The sequence below is a fragment of the Balaenoptera acutorostrata genome, chromosome 7, assembly GCF_949987535.1.
Source record: "Balaenoptera acutorostrata chromosome 7, mBalAcu1.1, whole genome shotgun sequence".
Classification (NCBI taxonomy): Eukaryota; Metazoa; Chordata; class Mammalia; order Artiodactyla; family Balaenopteridae; genus Balaenoptera; species Balaenoptera acutorostrata.
This window is the reverse complement of record NC_080070.1, coordinates 23711542-23739481: the sequence shown is the minus strand read 5'-3', so window position 1 is coordinate 23739481 and position 27940 is coordinate 23711542. Positions and strand designations below refer to the sequence as shown.

General features: G+C 37.3%; 1 protein-coding gene across 12 annotated transcripts in view; it reads left to right on the top strand.

Annotated features, from left to right (window-relative positions):
- The window catches only part of NRF1 (nuclear respiratory factor 1), a 133900-nt gene that overhangs the window by 19125 nt on the left and 86835 nt on the right, over positions 1-27940 (top strand). For 4 of the 12 annotated variants that reach the window (XM_057549767.1, XM_057549776.1, XM_057549778.1 and 1 more), the window contains exon 2: positions 26615-26846. In XM_057549767.1, coding sequence (XP_057405750.1) covers positions 26624-26846 — 223 coding nt within the window. In that variant the 5' untranslated portion in view covers positions 26615-26623. Of the gene's footprint in view, positions 1-7687; positions 7919-15952; positions 16084-17769; positions 17847-26614; positions 26847-27940 lie in introns of those variants that run through there. The other 8 variants (XM_057549773.1, XM_057549771.1, XM_057549772.1 and 5 more) reach the window with 8 other exon arrangements.

Here is a 27940-nt window from a genome sequence, read left to right as displayed (position 1 = left end):
CATAAAATTGCAAAATAGCCACATAAGGGCTGTAATCATATTTTAGTTGAAAAAGAAAAGAAAATGAGCTTTCCATATTAGGTATTCTACATATACCAGGTATTCCACATATACCTAGTAAATTTACTATCTATATCAAATATTGATGGCATATTTCTTAGTATGGAAACACTGTGTAAGTGACATCTGGGAAGAGTTAGGTAGTATTGTTTAACATGTTTTTAAACTTATCTGAGAGATTTTTCTAGTAAACAAAATTATCAGATGAGTGATGCTTATCTCTTTAAACATTAAGTACTTTTTTGGTTTTAACTTTCTGATTAAAAATGAAAAAGATGAAATATTTAGGTATGCATCTAATATATGTACAAGATCTGTATGAGGAAAACTACAAAGCTCAGATGAAAGAAATCAAAGAAGAACTAAAAATAGATATTCCATATTCATGGATAGGAAGACTCAATTGTGTTAAGATGTCAGTTCTTCCCAACTTAATCTGCAGATTCAATGCAGTCCCAATTAAGATCCCAGCAAGTTACTTTATGGTTATCAACAAACTGATTCTAAAGTTTATATGGAGAGGCAAAAGACCCAGAATAGCTAATACAGTATTAAAGAAAAACAAAGTTAGAGGACTGACACTACTTGACTTCAAGACTCACTATAAAGCTACAGTAATCAAGGCAGTGTGGTATTGGTAAAAGAATAGACAAACAGATCAATGAAACAGAATAGAGAGCCCAGAAATAGATCCCCATAAATATAGTCAGCTGATCTTTGACAAAGGAGCAAAGGCAATACAATGGAGCAAAGATAGTCTCTTCAACAAATGGTGCTGGAACACCTGGATATCTACCGGCCAAAAAATGAATGTAGACACAGACTTCATACCCTTTATAAAAATTAACTCAAAATGGATCACAGACCTAAGTGTAAGACGTAAAACTATAAAACTCCTAGAAGATAACATAGGAGGAAACTTAGATGACCTTGAGTATGGTGATGACTTTTTAGATACAACACCAAAGGCATGATCCATGAAAGAAAGAATTCATAACTGGTACCTCCATATGATGGGGTATTATTTAGCACTAAAAAGAAGTGAGCTATCAAGCCATGAAAAGACATGGAGGAATCTTAAATGCATATTACTAAATGAAAGAAGCCAACCAGAACAGGCTACATAGTGTATGATTCCAGCTTTATGAAGTTCTGGGAAAGGCAAAACTATGGAGATAGTGAAAGGATCAGTGGTTGTCAGGGTTTGGGAGAAGGGAGAGAGGGAGCACGGGGTTTTGGGGGCAGTAAAACCATTCTGTATGATACTCAAATGGAGGGTACGTCATAATACACCTGTCAAAACCCATAGACTGTATAACATAAAGAGTGGACTCTAATGTAAACTATGGCCTTTAGTTAATATTGGTTCATCAACTGTAACAAATTTACCACTCTAAAGCAGGATGTTAATAGGAGAGGGAGAAGTGGTGAAGGGGTTATATGGGAACTCACTGTACTTTCTGCTTCAGCTTTCTATAAACCTAAAACTGCTCTAAAAATAAAATATATTAATGGGAAAAATACATATGTCAAACACCAATGTTCCATGGTAGAGGTGGGGGACAGGGATCTTCAGGTGTAGTCAGGAACTCCTGCAAACTAAATCATCATAGCCTGTAGTTAGATAATGCTGAATAGCTTTATAGTTATATAATGTTATGGTATATATATTTTATAATTTACATATAAGTGTAAAAATATAATTTATATATAATATACATAATGTATAGTTAATAATAGTTATATACTGTTGAATACATTTGAATGTATAGGATGCATGGTGGTGGGGAAAGACTGAAGAAATCAGGGGTGGGTCAACTTCATCTAATGAAGAGACAGTGTTGCTGGTGGAGCTGTCCTAACACTGCCCCTGGTGAGAGAAATGCCTATGACTTTTCCTTCTTCACTTTAAATAATAATTTGATGGAGCTAATGTTTGCCAGCAGTAGCCTATGATGACACTTGTCTCAAATTTTGTGTCATGCTGTTCCTGTTCCCCTCCTCCCAGTGGAATGGTATGCTAATAAAGGTCTAACTAAAAGTGCACAGGAGTTCAGAGGCACTTAGGTCAAAAGAAATTCCAGTACTGTTCAGTAATCAGTGCTTTCCACCATGACGTTTATTTGCCAAGAAAAGATAAAATTATAATCAGTACATAGTATTTTGGTTTAAACGGCACACAAATAGTCATTGTAGGCTTCTTTTTCATTTTTTTAAGACTTCATTTTTTAGGGGCAGTTTTAGATTTACAACAAATTGAGAGGGAGGTACAGAGATTTCCTGTATACCCCCTTTCCCTCACACATCATAGTCTCACCCATTATCAACATCACTGACCAGAATGGTGCATTTTTTACAAAGGATAAACCTACATTAACGCATCATAATCACCCAAAGCCTGTAGTTTACTATAGGGTTTACTCTTGGTGGTGTATATTTCTGTGGATTTGGACAAATATATTAATATAATGACATATCCATCATTATATCACGAGGAGTATTGGCACTGCCCTAAAAGTCCTCTGTGCTCTGCCTATTCATTTCCCCCATCTCCACCCCCAATCCTGGCAATCACTGCTTTTTCTTGTCTCCATAGTTTTGCCCTTTCCAGAATGTCATATAGTTGGAATCAGAGTATGTAGCCTTTTCATTTTCATATTGGCTTCTTTCACTTAGTAATATGCATTTAAGGTTCCTCCCTGTCTTTTCATGGCTTGATAGCTCATTTCCTTTTAGTGCTGAATAATATTCCATTGTATGGATATACCACATTTTGTTTATCCATTCACCTATTGAAGGACATCTTGATTGCTTCCCAGTTTTGGCAGTTATGAATAAAGCTGGTATAAACATTTATGTGCAGGTTTTTGCATGTACATAAGTTTTCAGCTCATTTGGCTAAATACCAAGGAGTGTGTTGGATCATATAGTAAGAGTATGTTTAGTTTTGTAAGAAACTGCCAAACTGGCTTCCAAAGTGACTGACATATGTAGTTTTACATTGCTTATGCTTTTTCAAAAGCACATTTGTCAGGTATGTAAAGGAATGAATGCCTGTCCTATGATAGGATGATGCCCTTACAAGCAATTGAGGTCTTAGGGCTGGTTGTCCCTTCATAAATAATACCAGCTGTTTGTACTTTGTTTGTTCTTGTCTGCTTTTTCTTTCATTTATTTGTTTTATTTGTTCTCCCTTACTGTTCTTACTCTCTTTATTCTTCCTTACTGCTTTTCCTTGCTTTGGCCTGGGGAATGAGAGAGCTATGCTTGTTAGAATAGTGTACTGATTTATTTTTATTTATTTATTTATTTTAACATCTTTATTGGAGTATAATTGCTTTACATTGTTGTGTTAGTTACTGCTATATAACAAAGTGAATCTGCTATACGTATACATATATCCCCATATCCCCTCCCTATCCCACCCCTCTAGGTGGTCACAAAGCACAGAGCTGATCTCCCTGTGCTATGTGGCTGCTTCCCACTAGCTATCTATTTTACATTTGGTAGTTAGTGTACTGATTTAAAAGGCAGATAAGACAAAACTAAAACCCTTTCCCAGGGTCTCTTGGCTATGTTATGGATGGTTACGATTGCAGCATTTAGTAAAGTTGTTGCATGATTAGCTTCACTGTACAGATCTTCCAAGATGGGATTAGAGGAGCAGTACATTAATAAAACCTTCTTTGCTTTATAATTTAAAAATAAGGAAACTGATTTAAAATGGTTTAAGTCTATACTAGCAGAAGAGTTTTGTTTTTTTCCCTACATTTCTCTAGGAAGACCTTTCAGTTTCTGCTGTTACAGTTCTCAAAGAGGACAAAACCTTTAGTTAAAGCTTGTTTTATAGTATCTATGTAATTCTGTTTGTGTGTACATTTGTACATACCCCAAACTGCAGCAGAATTATGTGTCAATAGATTATATTCTCTCAGTAGATGAAGGTCAGGAACTGTATCACATCTTCTTTGGGGTATGTATCCAGTTCACCTGACAGTCTTCCTGATACACATTTGTGGACCCCGTGGTTCAAAATCTCCTGGTGCAAAATCTTAAGAGTCGTTTTGTTTTGTTTTTTGCTCCCTTACTTTCTGCATGCTGGCTTGTTAGTATATGTGTAAAGCCCACCTCTCCCATGCCCCCAAGTGGTTGTGTTTGCTTTGCATGAAGATACCTATTGATGGGAGAGCTCACTGCTTCCTGGCAACCTGCTCTGTTTTCACACCCCTGTTAGAAGAATGATCTATATTGGCCACAATTCTGCCCTGTCTACCCTAACTTCTTGGCTATTTGTTCTTATTGGGACACATGATATTTATAATTCCTCATAATAATTCTTTAATATTTAATAAGAGGTCATTTTCCTAAAGCCCTTTCTTCTCTAGGTTTAGACATATATATTTTTTCCCAACTGTTCCTTATAATATTGGCTTTTTCACAGTCCCAATGAAATATAATCTGTGTCTTTAAAAAGTACAATGACAACAGGAAATGTCTAGTTCTGAAGTTTGGTCTTGAGGTAATATAAATGCTCCCAAAATGACAATTTAAAAACATAATCCCAAAAAGAATATAATTCCTGACTTAGAGACAGTGGTGAATATTGAGTAGTAAGGGAAGGGAGGGTAAAGTGCAGGTAGAGTATCCTTTCACACCCATATTAAAATTACTGTTCATTTTCTTCTAATCAACAGATAAGAAAGAATAAAAATAAAACATTTTACTCAAAAAAAAAAAAATGTGTAGTGCCAAGCACTAAATACAAGTGTGATCAGGTTGATGCTTTCATTATTCATATTTTACATATGATGCTTGTCATGGTGCTTATTTCCATACTAAATTTAGTGTGAACCAGCACCCCTTGAGTTTTTGTTTGTTTGTTTTGTTTTGTTTTTTCTTGTGATGACACAGTCTTCACCATCCTATGTTCTTCTGCAATGGGTTTTTTTAAGCCAAAGTTCAAAATATTATGTTTATGTTTATTAAAATTTATCCTATGATATTTTGCTCATTATTTTAGGCTGCTTGAGTTTTTGGAATTTGATTTTACCCTCCAAGGACAGACTTCATTATCCCTTGCATCTCAAGTTATCAACCTATTTGATTAACATATCTTTTCTGTCTCTTTTCAGTTTCCAAAACAATGTCCCTCCATTGTTGCCTTTTTTTCCACTTGTTTTTCTCAGTGGCAGATGCCAGCTTGTGTTACTTTGATGGATATGTATAGCTAAACACAAACCTCAGACAATAGAAAAATATGTACAGTTGCAGAGCCACTAGGGAGCTGTAGTGTGCTTGAATCATGTTGAACATTGAGAAGCTTTATATCTATTTTTCTTCTTTTTTTTTTTGGACATTTATTAATTTTGATTATTCATTCTTTTGGTATTTTGGAGCCAGTTCTTTTGTGTTTTCAGCTTTCTCTAAACTTTTCTGTATGTATTTGAAAAGTTTGCAGGCCCCAAGGACTGTGTCTATAATGCCTAGTATATAAAATAACCCTGGAGCCTGTCTGTAAGGCAGAGATCTTAACAGGAGACTAATTCTTGGGTCTCAGTTTCCCAACTGCATGATGGAAGACTTGCATTAATCAGGGAGTTTCCACTTGTGCTCTGTGGAGTCCTGAGTCTCAGAGGGTATTGCAGGAGGTGAGGGGGATGAATGCCTATAGCTGTCAGCATTCCCCAGCTCCTTCAATAAGAAGTGTTCCACTTTTATCTTATATTTTGAGGTTCTACATAGGATTCTTTTTAAAGAAAGAGTACCCAGAGGACATTGGGCAGCTTTGATGGTCTATATATGAGTCTCTCTGATTCCATGAGCTTAGAGGTCACCCTCAGATTTTTCATTCGGTGAAGGGGTAGAGGGGCTTATCATGCTATTTGTCTTTTCTTTCCCAGATCTGGGATTAACCACCCCTCCAGTCCCCTCATTATAAAAGTAACTACATGCTTATTGTTTTAAAGGGAGAAAAAAAATCTGTAAAACAAGAAGTCTTCATAATTCCATTATGCACAGAAGAAAAGCATTCTTAACAGTTTCAGTATACCGTTCTAGATTCTTTTGTTTTTCCATAGCCATATCTGTAATTTATTTGTTTGTTTGTTTATTTTAATGAGACCACACTTATTCTAGCAGATTTTATAACCTGGGGTGTTTTGTTTTGTTGTTTATTTTCCCAGTTTACAGCTGTATATTGTGGACATTTTCTGTGTCAGTACACATCAGTCTACTTCATCCTTTAATACTCACGTAATATTTCTCTGACTAATGATTTGTAACTATGCTAAGTCAGTGTGAATATTCCTTGTTGCACAACACATGGAATCTATTCTAAGTATGAACCTACTTTTATTTACATATTACTACTGGCATACACATTTTTTTCAGTAGTTTACTCTTTATTCACTCTTTTTGGGAGTTATGATATTTGTTAATTTTTCCAGTTGCTTCTCTTTCCTCTGGTTTGATTACACATCAAGACCTCAGAAGTATTATCCCAGTCAAGCTACAGATGCAGATAACCCTTTTCAATAGCTCTAATTTAATGTTTCCTTTTAATAGTTACAAGACTATTCTTAAGAACAGAATCTTGGCAGACAGAATTATACTTTTATTCCAGTATATTACTACTGATGAGAAAGGCAGTTGACTTGTTTTGACCCAAGTGAGCTTAGTTCTAAGCGCCAGGAAGGTGGATGACAAGCAGCTTTTGGTGGTTTGACAGCTAGCTAGCTGCAGGACGTCTTTTGTGGTCAGGACTAAGCGGCTGCTGATAAATATTTGTGGTAAATTACATTTGATGGTCCCTTTTCCCCTTCTGATTTTAGAATTTTATCAACAATCACGTTGAGAGATTGGTAGTGAGAAAAATGTTTTTTATTCTTATAGGATGATTATTATTTTTTCTTTGTGTAGTGCTCTGTAATTTTTCAAATAACTTATTCTAAATGGATGCAACATTTCCGTAGTCATGGAAAAATTTTGGTGATTTTTTTTTTTTTTGAACAGGAAATATAGTGTAAATGTTATTTAAGCAGCTTATATTTCATTAGAAACTTAGGATAGCATTTCTTCTTCCCCCTTTTAAGTTTAGGGAAATCTTGTACAGGTTAAACAAATTCATAAATGGAAATGTTATTCCCAGTTTTAAATGAGTCATTTTAGTTTTATATTCAACCACTTTGTAAATTTTATTCTTGAAACATGTGCTTTTTTTACTTTTTCTAACTTCCTTTCCTTGTCAGGATTCTAAGATAATTTTTCCTTCTTACTACTATGCCTGAAACTTTGATTATTTGCTATTCTAATTTTAATTTTGGAAGTAATTCAAGATATACTTTGTTTTAATTTACTCACAAAGTAAATATGGGGATTTTAATTTTTGAATAGGTACTATTCAAATTTAGATGTCTGACACTTTATGAAGTGTTTATGGTAGGGACCATTATTCTATTTAGAAAGGTTTATTTATTGTTATTGTTTACGTTACAAAATCTCTGAGTACTCTTTGTCTTAAATTTTATTTCATATGTTATTGTCCAGCTTAGGAAGTTCTAATTTCTCATTCATTCAATAAACAAATTTGAGTGATTATTGTGAGCCTTGAACAGTTCTAGGTGGTGGGATAAAGCATTGAATAAAACAGAAAAATCTTTGCCCCCATGAGCTTACTTACTGTCTAAAAAGGTAAATAAATATTACATCAGGGGGTAATGAGTGCCATGGGGAAAGTGATGTCTGCTTGAGATTGTCTCCGTATCTTTCAGAAGATTAATCCTCAAAAATACCAAGGCTGCAAATGGAAACCTGGGCTGGATATATAACGGACTTCAGATTGACTATCGGTCATTGAGTGGTGTGTAATTTGAACAGATTCCTGTATTTACTGCCTGTTCCCTTTCATACTATCATTTTCACAATTGTGTTAATTCTTAGTGTGGTTCTATTTATTGTTGCTTAAAAATGATACCTTCCGGGGCTTCCCTGGTGGCGCAGTGGTTGAGAATCTGCCTGCCAATGCAGGGGACACGGGTTCGAGCCCTGGTCTGGGAAGATCCCACATGCCGTGGAGCAACTGGGCCCGTGAGCCACAACTACTGAGCCTGCGCATCTGGAGCCTGTGCTCCGCAACAAGAGAGGCCGCGATAGTGAGAGGCCCGCGCATCGCAATGAAGAGTGGCCCCCGCTCGCCGCAACTAGAGAAAGCCCTCGCACAGAAACGAAGACCCAACACAGCCAAAAATAAATAAATAAATTTATTTTTTAAATAAATAAATAAATTTATTTTTTAAATAAATAAATAAATAAATAAAATGATACCTTCCGTAGTGTTTTACAGTTAAAAAACATTTTCATGTTTCATTTTTTTAAGTGGCTATAGCATAATAGTTTTGGTTGAACTGTGTGAAATTGCTGATATTTGGCTGTTTTGGACCTACAAAAAGCAATTTCACATTGATCATTCTAATACTGTGCTGTACCTACCTTTAAAAACAAAATATGAACATGTTTTATAAACTGTAAATCACTATTATGCACACTGACAAGACTTAAATTTTGTTTCTGTCACTCATTTCCTGTTTGCTTTAGAGCAATTACTTAACCTCATTGTGCCTCACTTCATCATGGCAGTGAAGATGATAATAATACCTCTTAGAGTTGTGAGGATTACATTATACATTATAATGTGATTATATATGTAAAGGTACTTAGAAAAGCACCTAGCACATAGTAAAGGCTCAATAAGTGTTAGCTATTATTACTATTACTAACCCATGAGGCAGGCATCATCCTTGTCAGTTTTGCAGATGATCAGTCAGAAGCTCATAGAGATTTTATGATTTTCCAAGATTATGCAACTAGAAATCAAAACCACACATTTCTCACTCCAAGTTCTGGCCTCTTTCTGCTTGCACTACAGCTATCAGGGAAAGAAAGAAAAGGAAAAAAGAAGAAAGAAAGAGTATTCATATAGTAATTTATAGAGCACATCCTTGTATCTCTCCAACATAGTTACTTTAACTTAGTTATCTTGTTTTCATAGACTGTTTTGACATCCATAAAGAAAAATGTTTGACAGAAATCTGAGATATGATAGATAATTGTGACCTAGTGTTATATTGTTACCTTAGAAAGGGTAATAGTGGCACTTTTATAGCTGATTTGTCCAGAAATGAATGAACCTAAATAATAAATGTTTACCTCAATATTTCTAAGAATATAAGTGCAATTCTTAATTATAGTCTTCCAAAAAGGAGCAAAAATAAATGTTAAAAAGCATTTAAAAGCATCTAAAAGCAGTTTTAAAAATAGCAAACTTAAGCCTCCAGTTCACAATATCCTACTCACATTTCCACGTGGAGATATATATATATATATATATATATATATATATATATATATATATATATATATATATAATAGACATCTCAGTTGTTCCTCTGACATTCATTCCCATCCCAGTAAATGCCTATTAAGTTCTTCCAGTTGCTCAAACCAAAAACCTTGGAGTCATTTTTAGACTTCTCTCTTTCACTCTACCATGCATCCCAATTGTCAGGAAATCCTGGCAGCTGTACCCTTAAAACATGCAGAATCTAACTATTTCTTATCACCTCTGATGCTTCTACCCTGGTCCAAGCCATGTTCATCTTAAAGTAGCCTTATAATTGGTCTTCCTGTTCCCACCCTTTCCTCCCTTCAGTCTACTCTCATATAGCAGCCCAGGTGACCCTTTAAAAATGTAAATAAGAAAATCAGTTTACATCTTAACCCCTGCTCAAAACCTTCCAAAGGTTTCCCATCTCATTCAGAGTAAAATCCAAAGGTCTTAAGTAGCCCTCAAGGTCCCACAGGCCTGATCCTGGCTAACCTGTCTGACCTCATCTGCTTCTTCTCCCCTAGCTTAGGGTGCTTCAGGCACATGGGCCATTTTGCTGTTCCTTGATCACACCAAGCATGCTCCTGTCTCAGCATCTTTGCGTTTGCTGTTCTTGCTGCCTTGGATACTCTTCCCCTCAAGTATTTCATGCTGTCTCCCTCACTTCCTACAGATGTGAACTGAGAGATCTTGTCAGAAAGGCATTTCTTGGCCAGCACCCTCTCTTGTCCACACCTCTCCTCTCCCTAAAATATGTATATATTTGATTAGTTTATCTCCCTCTGGTAGGATGTAAAATCCAAGAAGGGGAGGACTTTTTTTTTTATTCACTGCTGTCTCCTGTGTCTACAGCAATGCTTGACACACAGTAGGTGATTTTTATGTATGTATTGAATGAATGAATGAATTGAATTTCTTGGCAAGTCGTTATCTCAGTTCTTCCACCGGATTTAATATTGTTGACTTCTCTCTTCATTTGCCTACCATGACACTTACTATCTCCTGATTCTCTTTTTTCCTTCCAACTTCTCATTTGTGTTCACACGTTTTTTTCCTTCCTCTATATGCTCCTTTAAATATCCTTAAGTTTCCTTGCTTCTTTTATCATCCCATTTTACATATTATTCCTGGTCAATTTTATTCATGCTCTGTGCTTTGATTACCATCTCCTTGTTGATGAGTCCCAAACTTACACCTGCATCACAGGCTCCTGCAGCAGATCTCCAGATCTGGGTATCTCATTGGACAGTTCATGTAAATATTGTTATGCACTGTCGTCCTCTGCAAATCTGCTCTTTTACTATTCCTTGTCTTGGTTAAGGAGCCACTCTTTAACCCAGGCCAGAACATTGGCATCATCCTGGACTTACCTTTCCTTCACTGTTCACATCCAGTTGTTCACTAAATCCTTTCCATTTTCACCCCCTAAATATTTCACACGTGCTCTCCATCCCCACTGTCTTAGTTCAGGCCCCCATTAGTGCTCCCTCATGGACCACTGAATTAGTTACCTGACTGGTTTGGTAACTAGGCAGTCTAGCCTCAGTCCTTCCCAAGCGATTCTTCACACAGCTGGGAGGAGTGTTTGCTCCTTATCACCTTTAGCAATGCTTCATCCTATAACCTAGAACTCTAAGGGTGGCCAGAAGGTATTGCAGTGGGCTTTTGTGACCTGTGGTTATTTGTAGACTGAATAGATAGTACTGTCTCTCAAAAGTATTGCTTACATTTGAGTTTTCAAATAAATTAAGTGATTTATAGTGTACTCTTTTCATTATCTGGTTTTCTGAATAAATACAATTATCATGTAGTAGAGGTTCCCCTCCCTCACTTCCCGCCTTCCCTCCCTCCCTTCCTTCCTTCCTTCCTTCCTTCCGTTGTTATAAACGGATCTTCATAATATTAAGTACCACTGAGCTATAAGATGAAGTACAGATTACTTTGCACAGCACATAGGCCCCCACCATCTGGTTTCCCCCTAGCTGAACCTCTGGTGTACTCCATGTTTGGTCATGTTCCATATGCTACACTGTTTCCTCTGCTCCGAATACTTCCACCCCACCCTCCTTCCCAGCTCCCAGCGACACCTCTCAAATAGCTACTCCCGTAAAATCTTTCCTGATCAGAATAAAATCCAAACTCCTTTCCAAGGCCTACAAAGGCCTTTCGTGATTTTTTCCAATCTTGTCTCCCTCCACCGTTTCCCTTTTTACCAGGCTCTTCCTGTGACTGCCTTCTTCTCACCCATTCAGGTCGCAAATCAGATGTGCCTCATCAGAGACCACCCCTCTCCCCAGGCATTTTCTTATCATATTGCCTTATTTTATCCTCTGCATAGCACGTCAATTCCAGAAATTCTTGTTTATTCCTTTATGTCTTTATTGTCATGGCTCCCTCCTCCAGACTGTAAGTTCTTTGAGGTGGGACTCTGCCTTCTTGCTTACCACGAACCTGGTCGTCAGTAATTTAAAAAAAATTTTTTTTTGGAATATAGTTGATTTGCAATGTTGTGTTAGTTTCAGGTGTCCAGCAAAGTGAAGCAGTTATACATATACATATATCCACTCTTTTTTAGATTCTTTTCCCATGTAGACCATTACAGAGTATTGAGTAGAGTTCCCTGTGCTATATAGTAGGTCCTTATTAGTTATCTATTTTATATATAGTGGTGTGTATATGTCAATCCCCAATCTCCCAATTTATTCCTCCCCCACCCTTACCCCCTGGTAACGATAAGTTTGTTTTCTACATCTGTAACTCTATTTCTGTTTTTTTTTTAAAATTATTTATTTATTTATGGCTGTGTTGGGTCTTCGTTTCTGTGCGAGGGCTTTCTCCAGTTGCGGCAACTGGGGGCTACTCTTCATCGCGGTGCGTGGGCCTCTCACTGTCGCAGCCTCTCTTGTTGCGGAGCACAGGCTCCAGATGCGCAGGCTCAGTAGTTGTGGCTCACGGGCCTAGTCGCTCCGCGGCATGTGGGATCTTCCCAGACCAGGGCTCGAACCCCTGTCCCCTGCATTGGCAGGCAGATTCTCAACCACTGCGCCACCAGGGAAGCCCTCTATTTCTGTTTTGTAGGTAAGTTCATTTGTACCCTTTTTTTAGATTCCACATATAAGCAATATCACATGATATTTGTCTTTGTCTGACTTACTTCACTCAGTATGACAATCTCTAGGTCCATCCATGTTGCTGCAAATGGCATTATTTTGTTCTTTTTTTATGGCTAGTATTCCATTGTATTATGTGTACCACATCTTCTTTATCCATTCCTCTGTTGATGAACATTTAGGTTGCTTCCATGTGTATTGTAAATAGTGCTGCAGTGAACATCGGGGTGCATGTATCTTTTCGAATTATGGTTTCCTCCTGATATATGCCCAAGAGTGGGATTGCTGGATTATATGGTAACTATATTTTTAGTTTTTTAAGGAACCTCCATGCTGTTCTCCAATTTACATTCCCACCAACCACTGTAGGAGGGTTTCCTTTTCTCCACACCCTCTCCAGCATTTCTCGTTTGTAGATTTTTTTTATGGCCATTATGATCGGTGTAAGGTGATACCTTACTGTAGTTTTGATTCACATTTCTCTAACAGTTAGTGATATTGAGCATCTTTTCCTGTGCTTTTTAGCCATCTGTATGCCTTCTTAAATATTTGTTGATTGATTGGATTATCAGCCCTCTCCTTTGAGCCCCATTCTCCCTATAATTTTCTTACTTAGCATTTATACATTGCATTGTAGAGTCTTGTTATTATCTTGTTGATAAGAGCATGTTCTTCTCCCTCTAGCCGGTCAGTTGTTGCCAATCTGAAATGATAATAACAATTAGCATTTATGGGGGTTGCGGGGCACTCTGCTGAGTCCTTTACTTAATTACTTCATTTCATTTAATCCTCACACTAACACTTTGAGGAAGGTATTAATACATTATCACCAGTTTATAAATAGGGTGACTGAGGCACATAGAGAGGTTAAGTATCACCATACTAGCAAATGACAGAACTGACTCTCCAGCCCAAGCTTTTAACACAGTACTACTTACTGGTGTCCCCAGATCTTCCTGATTTTTCAAGAGAAGTCAGAAGTCTGAAACTTTTACTCTTATTTCCCTATTTTAAAATGTTGGCAATTCATTCACATTGAAAAACCAAACAAAAAACACTGCAGACCAGACAAAACAGGTATGAAGGGCTGCTTTGGTTTATATGGTTTTTCTCTGACTAGACCTGGAGCTGCTTATGGTCCAACCCTTAAGATCCTGGTACTCAAATGCTGGATGGATGCAGCAATCATTTCCTCTTCTACATCACTTTCTTGCTCCACAATAAAATACAGTAAAATAATGCCTTATGTTTCTTTAGCATGTTGCAGTTACAAGGTGCTTTCATATACATTGTTTGACTTTTTTAAAAGCCTCAATTGATGTTGCCACCATCAAACTGTATATATGTGTCCCTTAGCCCTCAGTTTCACAGTGGATCAGAAGTAAAATGCAGGAGTGGCAAAAAAAAAGAAAAAAAAAAAGAAGTAAAATGCAGGAAGTAAACCAGGAAGTGATGAGTGTTAGGCTCACTGCTCAGCCTGCTTTTCAATATTAATCAGTATTGCTGTTGCCCCACTGATCCCATTATGCACAGCTCCATGTGTGTGAAAGCATGCTTTTAAACATTCAGTGTTAATTATTTTAAATTAGTGAGACATACGCTGTCCATAAATTGTGCACAATTTGTGGAAAAAACAGTCAATACTGGGGTTTGGGATTTTTTTTTTTTTTAATAAATTCATTTATTTTTGGCTGTGTTGTGTCTTTGTTGCTGTGCACGGGCTTTCTCTAGTTGTGGCAAGCGGAGGCTACTCTTTGTTGCGGTGAGTGGGCTTCTCATTGCAGTGGCTTCTCTTGTTGCAGAGCACAGGCTCTAGGCGCCTGGGCTTCAGTAGTTGTGGCACATGGGCTTCAGTAGTTGTGGCTCTCGGGCTCTAGAGCGCAGGCTCAGTAGTTGTGGCACACGGGCTTAGTTGCTCCCCGGCATGTGGGATCTTCCAGGACCAGGGCTTGAACCCGTGTCCCCTGCATCGGCAGGCGGCTTCTCAACCGATACGCCACCAGGGAAGCCGGGGTTTTGGTTTTTAGATCTTTACTCTTCTGCATACACTTATTTTTTATTGTTTCTAAATTTACGTAAATAATAATCTATACAAATAATAATTTATATAAATGGACTTTTATACCATTTAAAATTCAATTTAAAATAATTTTTATAAAATGGTATAATGATTACAAACATTAAAATGTGAGCACAGTTCTCCGTTTTTTAAAAAAAAAGTCCCTTGTCCTCCGTTTTTTTTTAAAAAAAGTTTTGTTCCCTTTCCATCTATTGGAAGTGGGAGTGGGTAATAAGCTAAATAAACCCATGTAATATGGGTGAAGAAAAACATGAAATGATTTGACTGCCCTGGTGCTCACAGAAGACAGTAGCTTCAAAAGACATTGTTGTTTGGCAACTTCGTGAGTTGCATTTATTCCTGTGTCTGGGAAGAACGCTGTCAGGCCTCTCAGTCTGTAGGAACTATTCCTCAAAGCAGCTGTATCCTCTAAGGCAGTGATGGTGAGGGTTGAAGAGTGAAGGGAACAGAAGGCATGTTAGAGGGACTGGGATGGGTGACTGCAGGTGCAGTGTGAAAAATCACTGCAGTTCAATATGCATGTTATTTTATAATACAAATTCACTGGCCCCTCAGTAAAACCCTTGGGTTGAAGATATACACATGATAGTGTGGGATAGAAGTCAACGTGCCCAAGCCAGTAATGGCTAGAGACTGTGCTCTGGGACAAAGGGTGGGTCTCTGATGGAGCTGTTGGAGCACTTGATTAGAAAGCAGGAAATGTGGGTTTGAGTTTTGGTTTTGCCGCCAACTAGAGCTGTGACTTTGGGTAACTCAGTCTTTCTGGGTCTCAAATTAATCTGTAAAATGAGAAAATCAGACTAGTCTCCAAGGTCTTAGGCATTTTAAGTTTGCCTCTGGTTAAAGGAAAACTCTGTGAGCAGCTGCATCTGACTGGTTGTCAAGGTAAGAAGATATATATAGTTAGGGGATCCAAAGTGAATAATTACAGGTTTTTCAGCCAATTTTATCAGGGTATTCTTTGTGCTTCCTAACAAATTAAATAGCAGAGAAGAGTTGATGATGAAAATAACATGTCTCCTGCCTTTTCTCTTTCCTTTCCATCCCTAGCCCTACGGTCCAGAGACAACCTTTAAAAACCATTTCACTATTTCTGTTTTTAGCTTCTCTTGGAATTACTTCCATAAGGCTTAATAATATGTGTAAACTTCTCTTGATTGATCAACTTTACACAATATCTGTGGACATTTTTGATATGAAAAATAAGAATTTAAGTCACTTTTTCTACTCCCTCCTTTCTCCATCTCCCATTATTTGATATTTATATTCTTTTTGAAAGTTTTTTAATAATTATCTTTATAATTTTAAATGATAAACTTTTATTTTTTGATCCACCAACTTTCAACTTTCTCAACTTGCCATTTTGTAGAATGGCATTATAAGTGCTCCTGCACTACCCTCTTTCTATATTCCAGCTTCTGGGAGCCGTACTCTACTTTTACATCATTAAGGTTAATATTTTTATTTTGTCTTGCATCCCCCAAGTATTATGTACTTACCTTTATGTTTAGATTACTGTTTTTACCACATTACCTTTCTGTGCCTGCTATAATAGCATGTCTAGAATCATAACTACATGATTACTCAAAGTTTTTTTTTTAATTTATTTTATTAACTTATTAATTTATTTTTGGCTGCGTTGGGTCTTCGTTGCTGTGCAGGGCTTTCTCTAGTTGCGAGCGGGGGCTACTCATTGTTGTGGTGCGTGGGCTTCTCATTGCGGTGGCTTCTCTTGTTGTGGAGCACGGGCTCTAGGCGCACGGGCTCCAGAGCGCAGGCTCAGTAGTTGTGGCGCACGGGCTTAGTCGCTCCGCGGCATGTGGGATTTTCCCGCACCAGGGCTCAAACCCGTGTACCCTGCATTGGCAGGCAGATTCTTAACCACTGTGCCACCAGGGAAGCCCTACTGAAAGTTTTATGTCTCTTAAAAGCTAAGGAAATAATTGGGTATGTACTCAAAGACTTAACTTAGTAAACCATTCATTTACTCATTTATTCAACAGATATTTATTGAATATCAAACTTGTCATCACAGTGGTATTTATAATAGTGAAATATTGGAAACCTAAATGATTTAACTTTAGGGAATTAGTAAAATACCTACTGTACATTTTTATAGGGAATGCTCTGTAAACGTTAAAACATGATGTAAAATGTTAATAACGTGAAAAATTCTGCTCTATATTAAATTTTAAAATATTTCTACAACAGTATATACACAACAGCCTCACTTTTGTTTTAAAAAAAAAAGCATATAAGAAACTCAGGGGGAAAATGCTAGAAGCATGTATACCAAATTGTTAATTTGGTAATGTAGCTATCTCAGGTGGTGGTGATTTCTGTTTCTTTTTTGTTTTTTCCTGACTTGTATTTTCTCATTTACCCAAAAAGAACGTGTCACTTTTATGATAATACATTTTTTAAACTAAAGATAAAAAATTAGAATTGCCAGTCATAGTTTTTCTTGGAATACTAATGTTAAAATAATCTAGGAGTACCTGATAAGAATTCAGTAAATATTTGTGGAATGAATGAGAGAATGATTGAATTGCAGAGATTCCTAGATCCATAGTATTGACACTTATACATTCATAATATTATCCAGAAACAAGTCCTAGTTCAGTTATCTCAAAAGAAAAATCATGTATTGAAGAATCTAAGAAACAGCTTTAACTGAATGTTGGTTGTGTAAAGGCAAATCCAGCAGGATTGAGGCCCACCACAGAAGCAGCCAGGCAACAGTGCTATATTTCACAGTAAGCAGGATCTGAATAAAAGTGTCCTTTGTGCTTGTGAGATTGAGGGGTGAGTCTTGGGGCAATTTATGTAATTTCTCCTTAATGGAAATTGAGGGAGCCTCTAATCCTGCTATCACATGACAGCTACTTATTTGATATTTTGGTAATATGGGGAGCAGCTGTGGAGAAATGATTTTTCTGCAAAGAGAGCCAGCTGCATTCTTACCCATTTGCAAATGCCTAGGCGTTACTAAACTTCCTATCCACCATGTTTCTGATCCAGGGATAGCTTCAGCAACTCACCTGCTTTTTGTTTATATTTGTAGCTGTTAATAAGCATCTGAATATTTGAGAATGCATTTTCTAATCCTTTTTTTCATTGTCATCAACATTCATTAGGTACCTTCTCACTCAGGGCACTGTGACAGACACAGGGTTGTAAGCTGTAATGTGGAGACGACTTTCCTCTTTGGCAGGTGGGTCAGCATCAGTGTTCTTAGAATCACTTTATTTTTAGCAGGTTAAATTACAGTGTAAAGAAAGATTCTGGTGTGAAAGCAGCCGAGAGCTGTTCCTTTGGTCCCCAGACTCCTCCTGAGTCTGGGTGTTCATTCATGTCCTCTTGCTGTACCATGTGCTTTCACAAGCTGTTGCCTCAGCCTGCAGTCTCCTTTCATTGTGGCACCTGACGAACTCCTGGCTAAAGACTCTGTCCTCCCTTTCATGGTACCTACTCGATGTCCTTGTAGTCCTCTCTTCCCAGTGCTCCTTTAGCCCTTGGTGATATTATCACTAGAATATGATTTTTTTCTTTTTTAAGGAAAAGGCTTTTTTATTTTATTTTTTAAAATTTATTGGCCATGCCGCATGGCATGTGGGATCTTAGTTCCCCGACCAAGGATTGAACCCTCGCCCCCAGCATTGGAAGCACAGAGTCTTAACCACTGGACTGCCAGGGAAGTCCTGGAAAAGGCTTTTTTAAAGGCAAAAGCCTTCTAAGTTAACTTTATCAATTTGTACTTATTTTTTTTTAAGCTCTTTTAACCCAGGGTCTTTAAGAAATACAGTCAGGGAATTGGGTAGGCAGGGTTTCTATAATGAGTAAAAGAAAGCTTTACTTTTGACTGTGAACACCTGCAGGGTGAGGGAGAGACACGGACAGTCTTTTTTTCTATCTTTGCAGTGTTGAATTTTCACCAAGGGATGGATTTGCTTGAAATATTGTATGAACCTACTCTATTAGAAATTTCTTTCACAACAATTAGAAGCAAGTAATTTCAAAACTTAAGACTAGAATGTAGAAGAACTGCACTGTTCATTGTGATAGTCACAGCCACATGTGGCTATTTATATTAAAATTATTTAAAACTAAGTAAAATTTTAAAATGTAATTCCTTAGTCGCAGTTGTCACATTTCATGTCAGTAGCCACATGTGGTTGGTGGCTGCTATTTTGCACACTGCAAATTTAGAACATTTCCATCATCACAGAAATTTCTGTTGAGCAGTGCTGATCTAGAGCCTATAGAAGAGTTGATGTATTTTGAAGTATTTGGTGAAGTAGATTCACCTAACTATTTTCTGTGGAAGGATGTTTATTCTAGTTGAAGAATTTTAAGCAGCTTGAAATTCCCTGCGCTTTCTTTACATTTTTCCTTGGTTGTGGCACCCTCTAGTGTTTCAGCTTTGGTATAGCTATATCATCGTGAAATAACCTGTTTGTGATTTGAGTCCAAGAACGTTAAAATATTTTGGAAAATTTTGTGTGTATATGCATTTTTCTAGGGAGGAGTTCTGTAGCTTTCACACATCCTCAAAAGAGTCTGTACTTCAGAAAAGAACTATGTTCTGATACAGGTCCTTGTATGGTCAAAACTCCTAGTTTGTGATTTATAAGCATTTTTTCTCCCAATGTATAAATTTTTTTCTCCCAATTTATAAGCACTTTTTCTCCCATGTAACTTTCCCTTTGACATTTCTATGCTTTATCTGTCTTTATGTGGAATAGTACTACTACTAGTAATAGGTTACACTTATCTAGCACTTATTATATACCATGTCCTGTTTTAAGCCCTTTTATATGGTGAAACTAAAGCATAGGAGTCAAGTGGGACTTGTCTAAGGTGGTAGTGAGTGGCAGAGCAAGGATTCGAATCCAGTACTCTGGCTCCAGAGTTTGCACTCTTAACCACCCTGCTATGGAAGTGAGGATAAGCCTTTTAGCAGGAACGAGGTGGGTTGGAGAGGACACTTTGCATACTCTTGGCATGCTCTTGTACTGGATTCTTTGGGCCTAGTTGTATAATAAGAAAACAAAACTCTAAATCTCTGCAAGCCACACTGGAAATTATAGTTAGTACCTACTATTGATTTTCAGTAGATAGGCATAGATCTCTCCATATAGTCTGCCAAGAACTTAGAGTGGTAGATGAAGGTCAGAGCTGCCATTGCTACCACATTTTCTTTGGTTTGTCCAAATACCAGATCCAGTATATTCATTGAATAATATGACAAATCTTTTTGTGATTGTTTGTCACTATTATTGCCATAAAAAAGCACTTATTTTATTACTGTGATGTTGATTTTGTGGTTTGCTGGAATGTTAGACTTATTAAATATCTTATTTAAAGAGCAGGTAAGACAGACTCATAAACAGATAAAGTTTGTGTTTGTATATCTCCTACTTCTTTTTCTGTCTGTACCCCCTTCTCACTTTTGTGTCCCATTTCTCTCTTCCTGAGGCATTTTATACTCTCTAACTTAGCCTCTTTTTAATGATTAATCAAACTCAAGATTTTGTATTCAACTTCCATTGGCGTATGGAAACAAACCCTAGTGGTAGCCTTATAAAAATGTCCTTAGAATCACTTTATTGATAGTATAAAAATGTCAATACATTTTATTGTATTGACATATAAATCAGTGTAAAGTTTTGCTGCTTACCAGCACTCAATGAGTAATTTCAAGAAAGGTACATATTTTCTTCCCTTTGTATCAGTCAGGGCCTAGTAAACCATGTGAGGTACTTCAGAGAATTTAATTGGTTACACAGGCGTTGGAAGACTAAAAGAGCAAAAGTAATCCAGATCTTAATAACCACCCCTTGGGCTGGGGGAACGGAATAGAAGAACCTAGGAGTTCAGAGGGGCCCCCACACAGCTGGTAATCTCACCTCCACGTGGATGCCAGGCAGCTGGTACTCAACCAGCAGGGGAGAAGAGGCACAGCTGGAGTCGGCACATGAGGCTGTCCTCTCTTGTTGGAGCAACTTTAACAAGAATGAAAACAGCAAGAAAATCCCTTCTCCCCGCCTCTTCCCATCTTAACGTGTTGCCTCCCCTTGGTTAAACCTAATGTGAAGCTGGCAGACAAGTCTGGTAAATAAGGTTGGCCGACCCAACCCAGAGTTGGCTATAGAGCAGTTCAGAACAAGTATAGAATAGAAGACTTGGAAGCTGAGAGATGAGATGAATGGCCAGCACAACCTTATAGGAGAATTGTGGAAACTGTAATTGCCTGGGTCTAGCTTTACTAATTATAATGTGCAGCCAATTACCCACAAGCATTTATTAAGGAACAAATTATGATGGCTGCTGTTCATAGAGACTTTATGTACCCAGGCCCTGCCTTCAGTGAACTTATAATATTGTTTTCACAAAACCATCCACTCACCCTCAAGTCGTTATGAAGTTGTGTGGTAAAGCTTGTTTTTCTCACATATTGTATAAAAGCATTATTATTAACTGGGTTTCTTGGGTTGTTATTAATATTAATGAACATCTATAAATTTTATCAACATTGGAATGAAAAATATTATGTGATTGCAGTCATAAATTAGTTTTAGATGCTCCAAATTAGGAAGTTAGCCTCACTCAAGGCAAGACTATTTCTAAACTTGAACTGTGCTGTTCTCTTGGTACTTACCATGAGAAAGGGACTTGATTTTTCTAGTGACAGTTTGCTCTAGCATGTCATTTAATTTTAAGTTTCAAAATGATCAGTTTGGAGGCTTTATTACAGTTATTTGTTTTGAAAGTTCATTTTGTTAAAAGTCAAAGTAATACATTCATATGATAAAAGTTCAAATAGAAGGATTTATAATAAAAAATCAATGGCCTTTTGCCACACTCTTCCCCTATACCTAGTCCCACTTTTTAGAGACAGTTACTTTAACTGTTTCTGTTTATAGTTTAACTGTTTTGTTTATAGTATTAGCAAGCAGTATTACCTCCATAACTTTAAGAAATATGTCTATACTACTTTTTCTTGATTTATCAAACTTGGGCATTTTAAACTTCCTTCTGCATATTACCTCACAGTACTCCCTTCCTCTGCCCTCTTCTTTTGTGTTGCATTGTAATACTAATTCTTATATCTGCTCTTGGTCTGACTCCCTTAATGTGTAAAGATAGGATATTAGTGCTCCTAGCCATTCCTCCACCTCTCTACCCTCTCCTACCTCCTTATCTCTCTCAGCCTTATCTTTGCCTTTACTTTGTTATGGTTCATAACTTTTACACTCTGCTTTGTATCATTTTTAATTTTCTGTATTTTTATCTATATTGTAGTCAAAATGGAAAACAATAAACTGCATCATGACTATGGCTTCTTGATTTTTTTTTTGGTAGATCCCGTGATGTGAGGATTTTTTTTTTTTCTTCTCTGCAAGTCCTATATCACCCTTGGGCTATTTAAAAGAGAATATTCCTAGGAAGGTCAAATGGATTCCTCTTGTCTTAAGCTCCATTTATTACTCAGAATTAAACCACATTTTACCTTGCTTCTATTTTCCATTTGACTTTCTTGTGCAATTTTTTTTGTTTGTTTTTTATTTTTGGCTGCATTGGGTCTTCATTGCTGCGCGCGGGCTTTCTCTAGTTGTGGCGAGCGGGGGCTACTCTTAGTTGCGGTGTGCGGGCTTCTCATTGTGGTGGCTTCTCTTGTTGTGGAGCACGGGCTCTAGGCACCCAGGCTTCAGTAGTTGTGGCTCGTGGGTTCCAGAGCGCAGGTTCAGCAGTTGTGGCGCACGGGCTCAGTTGCTCCACGGCATGTGGGATCTTCCCGGACCAGGGCTCGAACCTGTGTCCCCTGCGTTGGCAGGCGGATTCCTAACCACTGCACCACCAGGGAAGCCCCTGTGCAGTTGTTTTAAAGTTTTTCCTGCTCTGGTGAAATTTTGACCTATTACCCTTTGTCTGCCCGAGAATCAAATATTGTCTTTGGCTTTAGGCTTTTTTGGGAAAGGTTGTTGTGTTGAGTAAAATTTCTATCCTAGTTATGAAATTTAGATTCTGGACATGTCTAGGAATTAAGTTGAGCCTCTTGGTTTTCCTGTCCCTCGTTTTGGCTGTAGACACAGTCTTGCTCTGAGACTTTCCCCTAGGCGGTTCTTGCAGCTTTTCTTTTGATATGGTAATGCTATTGATGAGAATAAGGCTTTCTCTTACTTTTAGTTATTTATACCTTGATTGGATATCCTGGACTGCTCTTCCAACTTTGATTTTTAAAATACTCTACACTTAATCTCATTATGTGTGGATTAGACTAAATTTAGCACCCCTAGACATTTTATCCAAATTCCAGTAGCTCCTTAGATATTGTTGACTATAGCTACCAGCGTGCTCCTGACCAGAAAATCTGTTTTTCTGAGTTCTCTTCCATTATCTTTAGTCCCACGCCTGCTGGTCCATAATGGCAAAAGTAGGAACTCCTCTGTACAAAGCTGCCCCTCCTCCAATCCCTTATAGATCATATATTAAAGAAGAACCTTTAGATGAAGTATTTGTTGCATCCCAGGTGATGATCCAGGCTAAGTAACAGGTTTTAGTAAAATTGCTACCATGTTATGTTATTGTTTGGGGCAATGATTTTTTTTAAATGCTGTGTTGACTAATCTGCTGAACATCACTGGTTCCAGGTAATAGACAGATATGCCTTTTTATTTGGATGTGATGTTTAGAACCAGAGTTCATTACATGTTGCCCGGGCATTCATCTTGCTTTTCATATCTGTTCAGAGGAATCATTGTCGGGTCCATTCTCCATTTTGTGCACTCTCATGAAATTATGTTAGGGGCATTGGTTCCCTGTAATTTCCTTATTTTAATGTTTTGGAGAGCAGTATTTGAGCCGTTGGAATTAATAGAATAAAGAAAGGCTTTTTAGATGCCTGACTCAAAATCTTTTGCACACAATTAAGAAAACCATATCCTCAGAGATGGATGTCTAATTTTAAGATGAGGAAATTGAGGCTTAGTCCTTCAAAAGTGGCTGTACCATTTTGCATTCCCACCAGCAATGAATGAGAATTCTGTTCCTCCACATCCTCATCAGCATTTGCTGGTGTTGGTGTTTTGGATTTTAGTTATTCTTGGTAGGTGCAAAGTGTTATCTCATTGTTTTAATTTGCAATTCTCTAATGACATATGATGCTGAACATCTTTTCACATACTTGTCATAGGTGTATCTTCTTTGGTGAGCTGTCTTGTTCAGGTCTTTTGCCATTTTTTAATTGGGTTGTTCGTTTTCAATATTGTTCGGTTTTAAGAGTTGTATTTTGGAACATCGTCTTTTATCAGATGTGTCTTTTACAGATATTTTCTCCCAGCCTGTGACTTGTCTTCTCATTCTTTTTATAGTGTCTTTTGTAGAGCAGAAGAAGTTTTTAATTTTAATGAAGTCCAGCTTTTCAGTTCTTTCTTTCATGGATCGTGCCTTTGGTATCATATCTAAAATGTCATCACCATACCCAAGTCATCTAGGTTTTATCCTATGTCATCCTCTTGGAGTTTTATAGTTTTGCGTTTCACACTTAGGTCTGTGATCCATTTTGAGTTACTTTTTGTGAAAGGTGTTAAGTCTGTGTTTAGATTCATTTTTTTGGCAGGTGGATGTCCAGTATTCCAGCACCATTTGTTGAAGACACTATCTTTGCTCCATTGTATTGCCTTTGCTCCTTTGTCAAAGATCAATTGACTGTATTTATGGGGATCTATTTCTGGGCTTGCTATTTGTTTCATTGATCTGTTTGTCTGTTCTTTTACCAGTACCACACTGCCTTGATTACTGTAGCTTTACAGTGAGTCTTGAAGTCAAGTAGTGTCAGTCTCCCAGCTTTATTCTTCTCCTTCAGTACTGTATTAGGGACTTCCCTGGTGGCACAGTGCTTAAGAATCCACCTGCCAATGCAGGGTACACGGGTTCGATCCCTGGTCCGGGAAGATCCCACGTGCTGCATGCGCCACAACTACTGAGTCTGCACTCTGGAGCCCGTGAGCCACAACTACTGAAGCCCATGTACCTAGAGCCCGTGCTCTGCAATGAGAAGCCACTGCAATGAGAAGCCCACACACCACAAGGAAGAGTAGCCCCCACTCAGGGCAACTAGAGAAAGCCCACGTGCAACAACGAAGACCCAACGCAGCCAAAAATAAATAAATAAAATAAAATAAAATAAAATAAAATAAATATTGTATTAGCTATTCGGGGTCTTTTGCTTCTCCATATAAACTTTAGAATTAATTTGTCAATATCCATAAAATAACTTTCTGGGATTTTGATTGGGATTGCATTGAATCTATAGATCATTAGGAAGAACTGACATCTTGACATTATTGAGTCTTCTTATCCATGAACTAGAATATCTGTCTATTTTAGTTCTTCTTTGATTTCTTTCATCAACGTTTTATAGTTTTCCTCATGATTTTGTACATTATGTGAGATTTATACCTACGTGTTTCATATCTTTGGTTGATAATGTAAATGGTAATCGTGTTTTTTTAATTTCAAATTCTATTGTTCATTGCTGGTATATAGGAAAGCAGTTGGCTTTTGTATATAAACTTTGTATCCTACAACATTGCTATAATTACTTACTCATTCCAGGTTTTTTTTTTAATTGTTATTGATTCTTTTGGATTTCCTACATAAACAATCATGTCATCTGTGAACAAAGACAGTTTTATTTCTTTTTCTTGTCTTACTACATTGGCTAGGACTCCCAGTACAGTGTCAAAAAGGAGTGATGAGAGGGGACATCCTTATCTTGTTTCTCATCTTAGGGGGAAAGTTTCTAGTTTCTCACCATTAAGTATGATGCTAGCTGTAGATTTTTTGTAGATTTTTTTCTTAACAATTCGAGGAAGATCTCCTCTATTCCTAGTTTGCATTCTTCCTTTTTAAGGCTGAGTAACATTCCATTGTATGTATGTCCACGTTTTGCTTACCCATTAATCTGTTAGTGAATAGTTGGATTGCTTCCACCTTTTTGCTATTGTGAATAATGCTGCTATGAACATTGGTGTACAAATAGCCCTTTGAGACCCTACTTTCAGTTCTCCCAGCATAGCGTCCAGAAGTGGAATTGCTGAATCATATGGTAATTCTTCTTAAAGTTTTTTGAGGACCAGTATGCATAGTTTGATATAAAAGGATGTTCACTTCACTGATGTTTACAATACCAAAAATTTGGAAGCTGCCTTCCTATATATCAGTAGGTGATTGGTTGCATAATTATTGCACATCGATACAGTGAAGTGTTCTTTGGCTATTTAGACAGGTCTGGTAGATTTGTATGTTTTGACATGTCAAAATGTCCAGATATATTGTCAAAGAATAATATATGTATTGTGAACCTCTTTTTATTTTAAATCATATGTATGTATGTATGCTTCAAAAAAATTTTTAAGGTTAGTATACTTCTCTGTAGGTTAGAGGGGAGAAGAGGGGACAGATCATAAGTACAGTAGGAGAGCAAACCTTTATCTTACTACTGCATCATTTCAGGGTTTATAAGAAACACAGTTTTATAAGCAGAAAAACCAATTTGAATAATCACATTTTTGGGACAAAATGTTTAACTCCCATTTGTGTTTGAAATATAAAGAAAATGTTAAGTATTTTACTTACTGTTTTTATGTCCACAATGTCAAATGCTAGTCACCAGGATCTTTTAAGTATCTTTTTTATCATTAAATATAATATCAAGGATATTTATTGTTTTGTGACTTGAGGTATAAAATTAGCACAATGAATTTCCATCAGAATAGTTTCATACAAGGAAAATATTCTACTATTTTTATGTCACATTGGAATGATGCTCCCCATTTCTTATGACTTGGTGTGGTGAGGTATGTAGTAAAATCAAAGGCTTGTCAGAGTTCCTCTGCTCTTGAGGAAAATATCTCTTATTTTAAGCATTGGAATATATTACACACTGAATCCTGTTCTTTGCCTTTTTTCTGTCAGTAGATCTTCATGGAGGAACACGGAGTGACCCAAACTGAACACATGGCTACCATAGAAGCCCATGCAGTGGCCCAACAAGTTCAGCAGGTCCATGTGGCTACCTACACTGAACACAGTATGTTGAGTGCTGATGAAGACTCACCTTCTTCTCCTGAGGACACCTCGTATGATGATTCAGACATACTCAACTCCACAGCGGCTGATGAAGTAACAGCCCATCTGGCTGCTGCAGGTAATGTTTGTATTGGGAGCTCTTCATTTCTGGCTTAACTTGATACTGTGCTTATCTGAAAGAACCTAGGATACAGGCACTCACATTTATTGTCATATCATATCTTCATGGTTTCTTTTTAAGCCTTAAATTTATAACTTGTACCTGTATTACACTGAGACTTAAGTTCCAGACTCATGTACTATTAGTGATAAGAACTTTGGTTTTGTTTTTTCCTCCATTCCAGCACTCTTCACTTTTTAAAAGAAATTAATTAATTCATTCATTTATTAATTAATTTTTTTTTATGGCTGCACTGGGTCTTCATTGCTGCACGCGAGCTTTCTCTGGTTGCCATGAGCGGGGCTACTCTTCGTTGTGGTGCATGGGTTTCTTATTGCAGTGGCTTCTCTTTGTTGCAGAGCACGGGCTCTAGGCACGTGGGCTTCAGTAGTTGTGGCATGCGGGTTCAGTAGTTGTGGCTCGCAAGCTAGAGCGCAGGCTCAGTAGTTGTAGCGCATGGGTTTAGTTGCTCTGCAGCATGTGGGATATTCCCAGACCAGGGCTCGAACCTGTGTCCCCTGCATTGGCAGGCAGATTCTTAACCATTGTGCCACCAGGGAAGTCCCCACTCTTCACTTTTAACTCAAGCATTTAGTCCATTTACATTAAATGTAATCACTGATATATTTGGGTTTAAATTTATCATGTTTACTATATGCTTTCTCTTTGTCTCACTTGTTCCGTTTACTTTTCCTTCAATTTTCTTTTGGAGTGATTGAAAAGTTTTTTTTTTTTCATTTTTTTCTTGTTAGTTTGTAAGTTATACATACTTTTGCTATTAGTGGTACACCTAGAAACATACATCCTTCACTTATTTCAGAGTCTTATGTAAGTGGTACTTTTGTCCTCTTTAGGGATAATGCAAGTTTCTTAGAACACTTGAATTTCATTCCCCTGCTTCTGACCTATATGCTGTTGTTCTGTGTATTAATTCTTTGTATATTTTAAGCCCTATACAACATTATTTTTGTTTTATACATAGTCAATGTTTATTTTCCCCCTTATATCCAACTTGCCTTCTGAGAATTTTTCTTCTGCCTAAAGATAACATT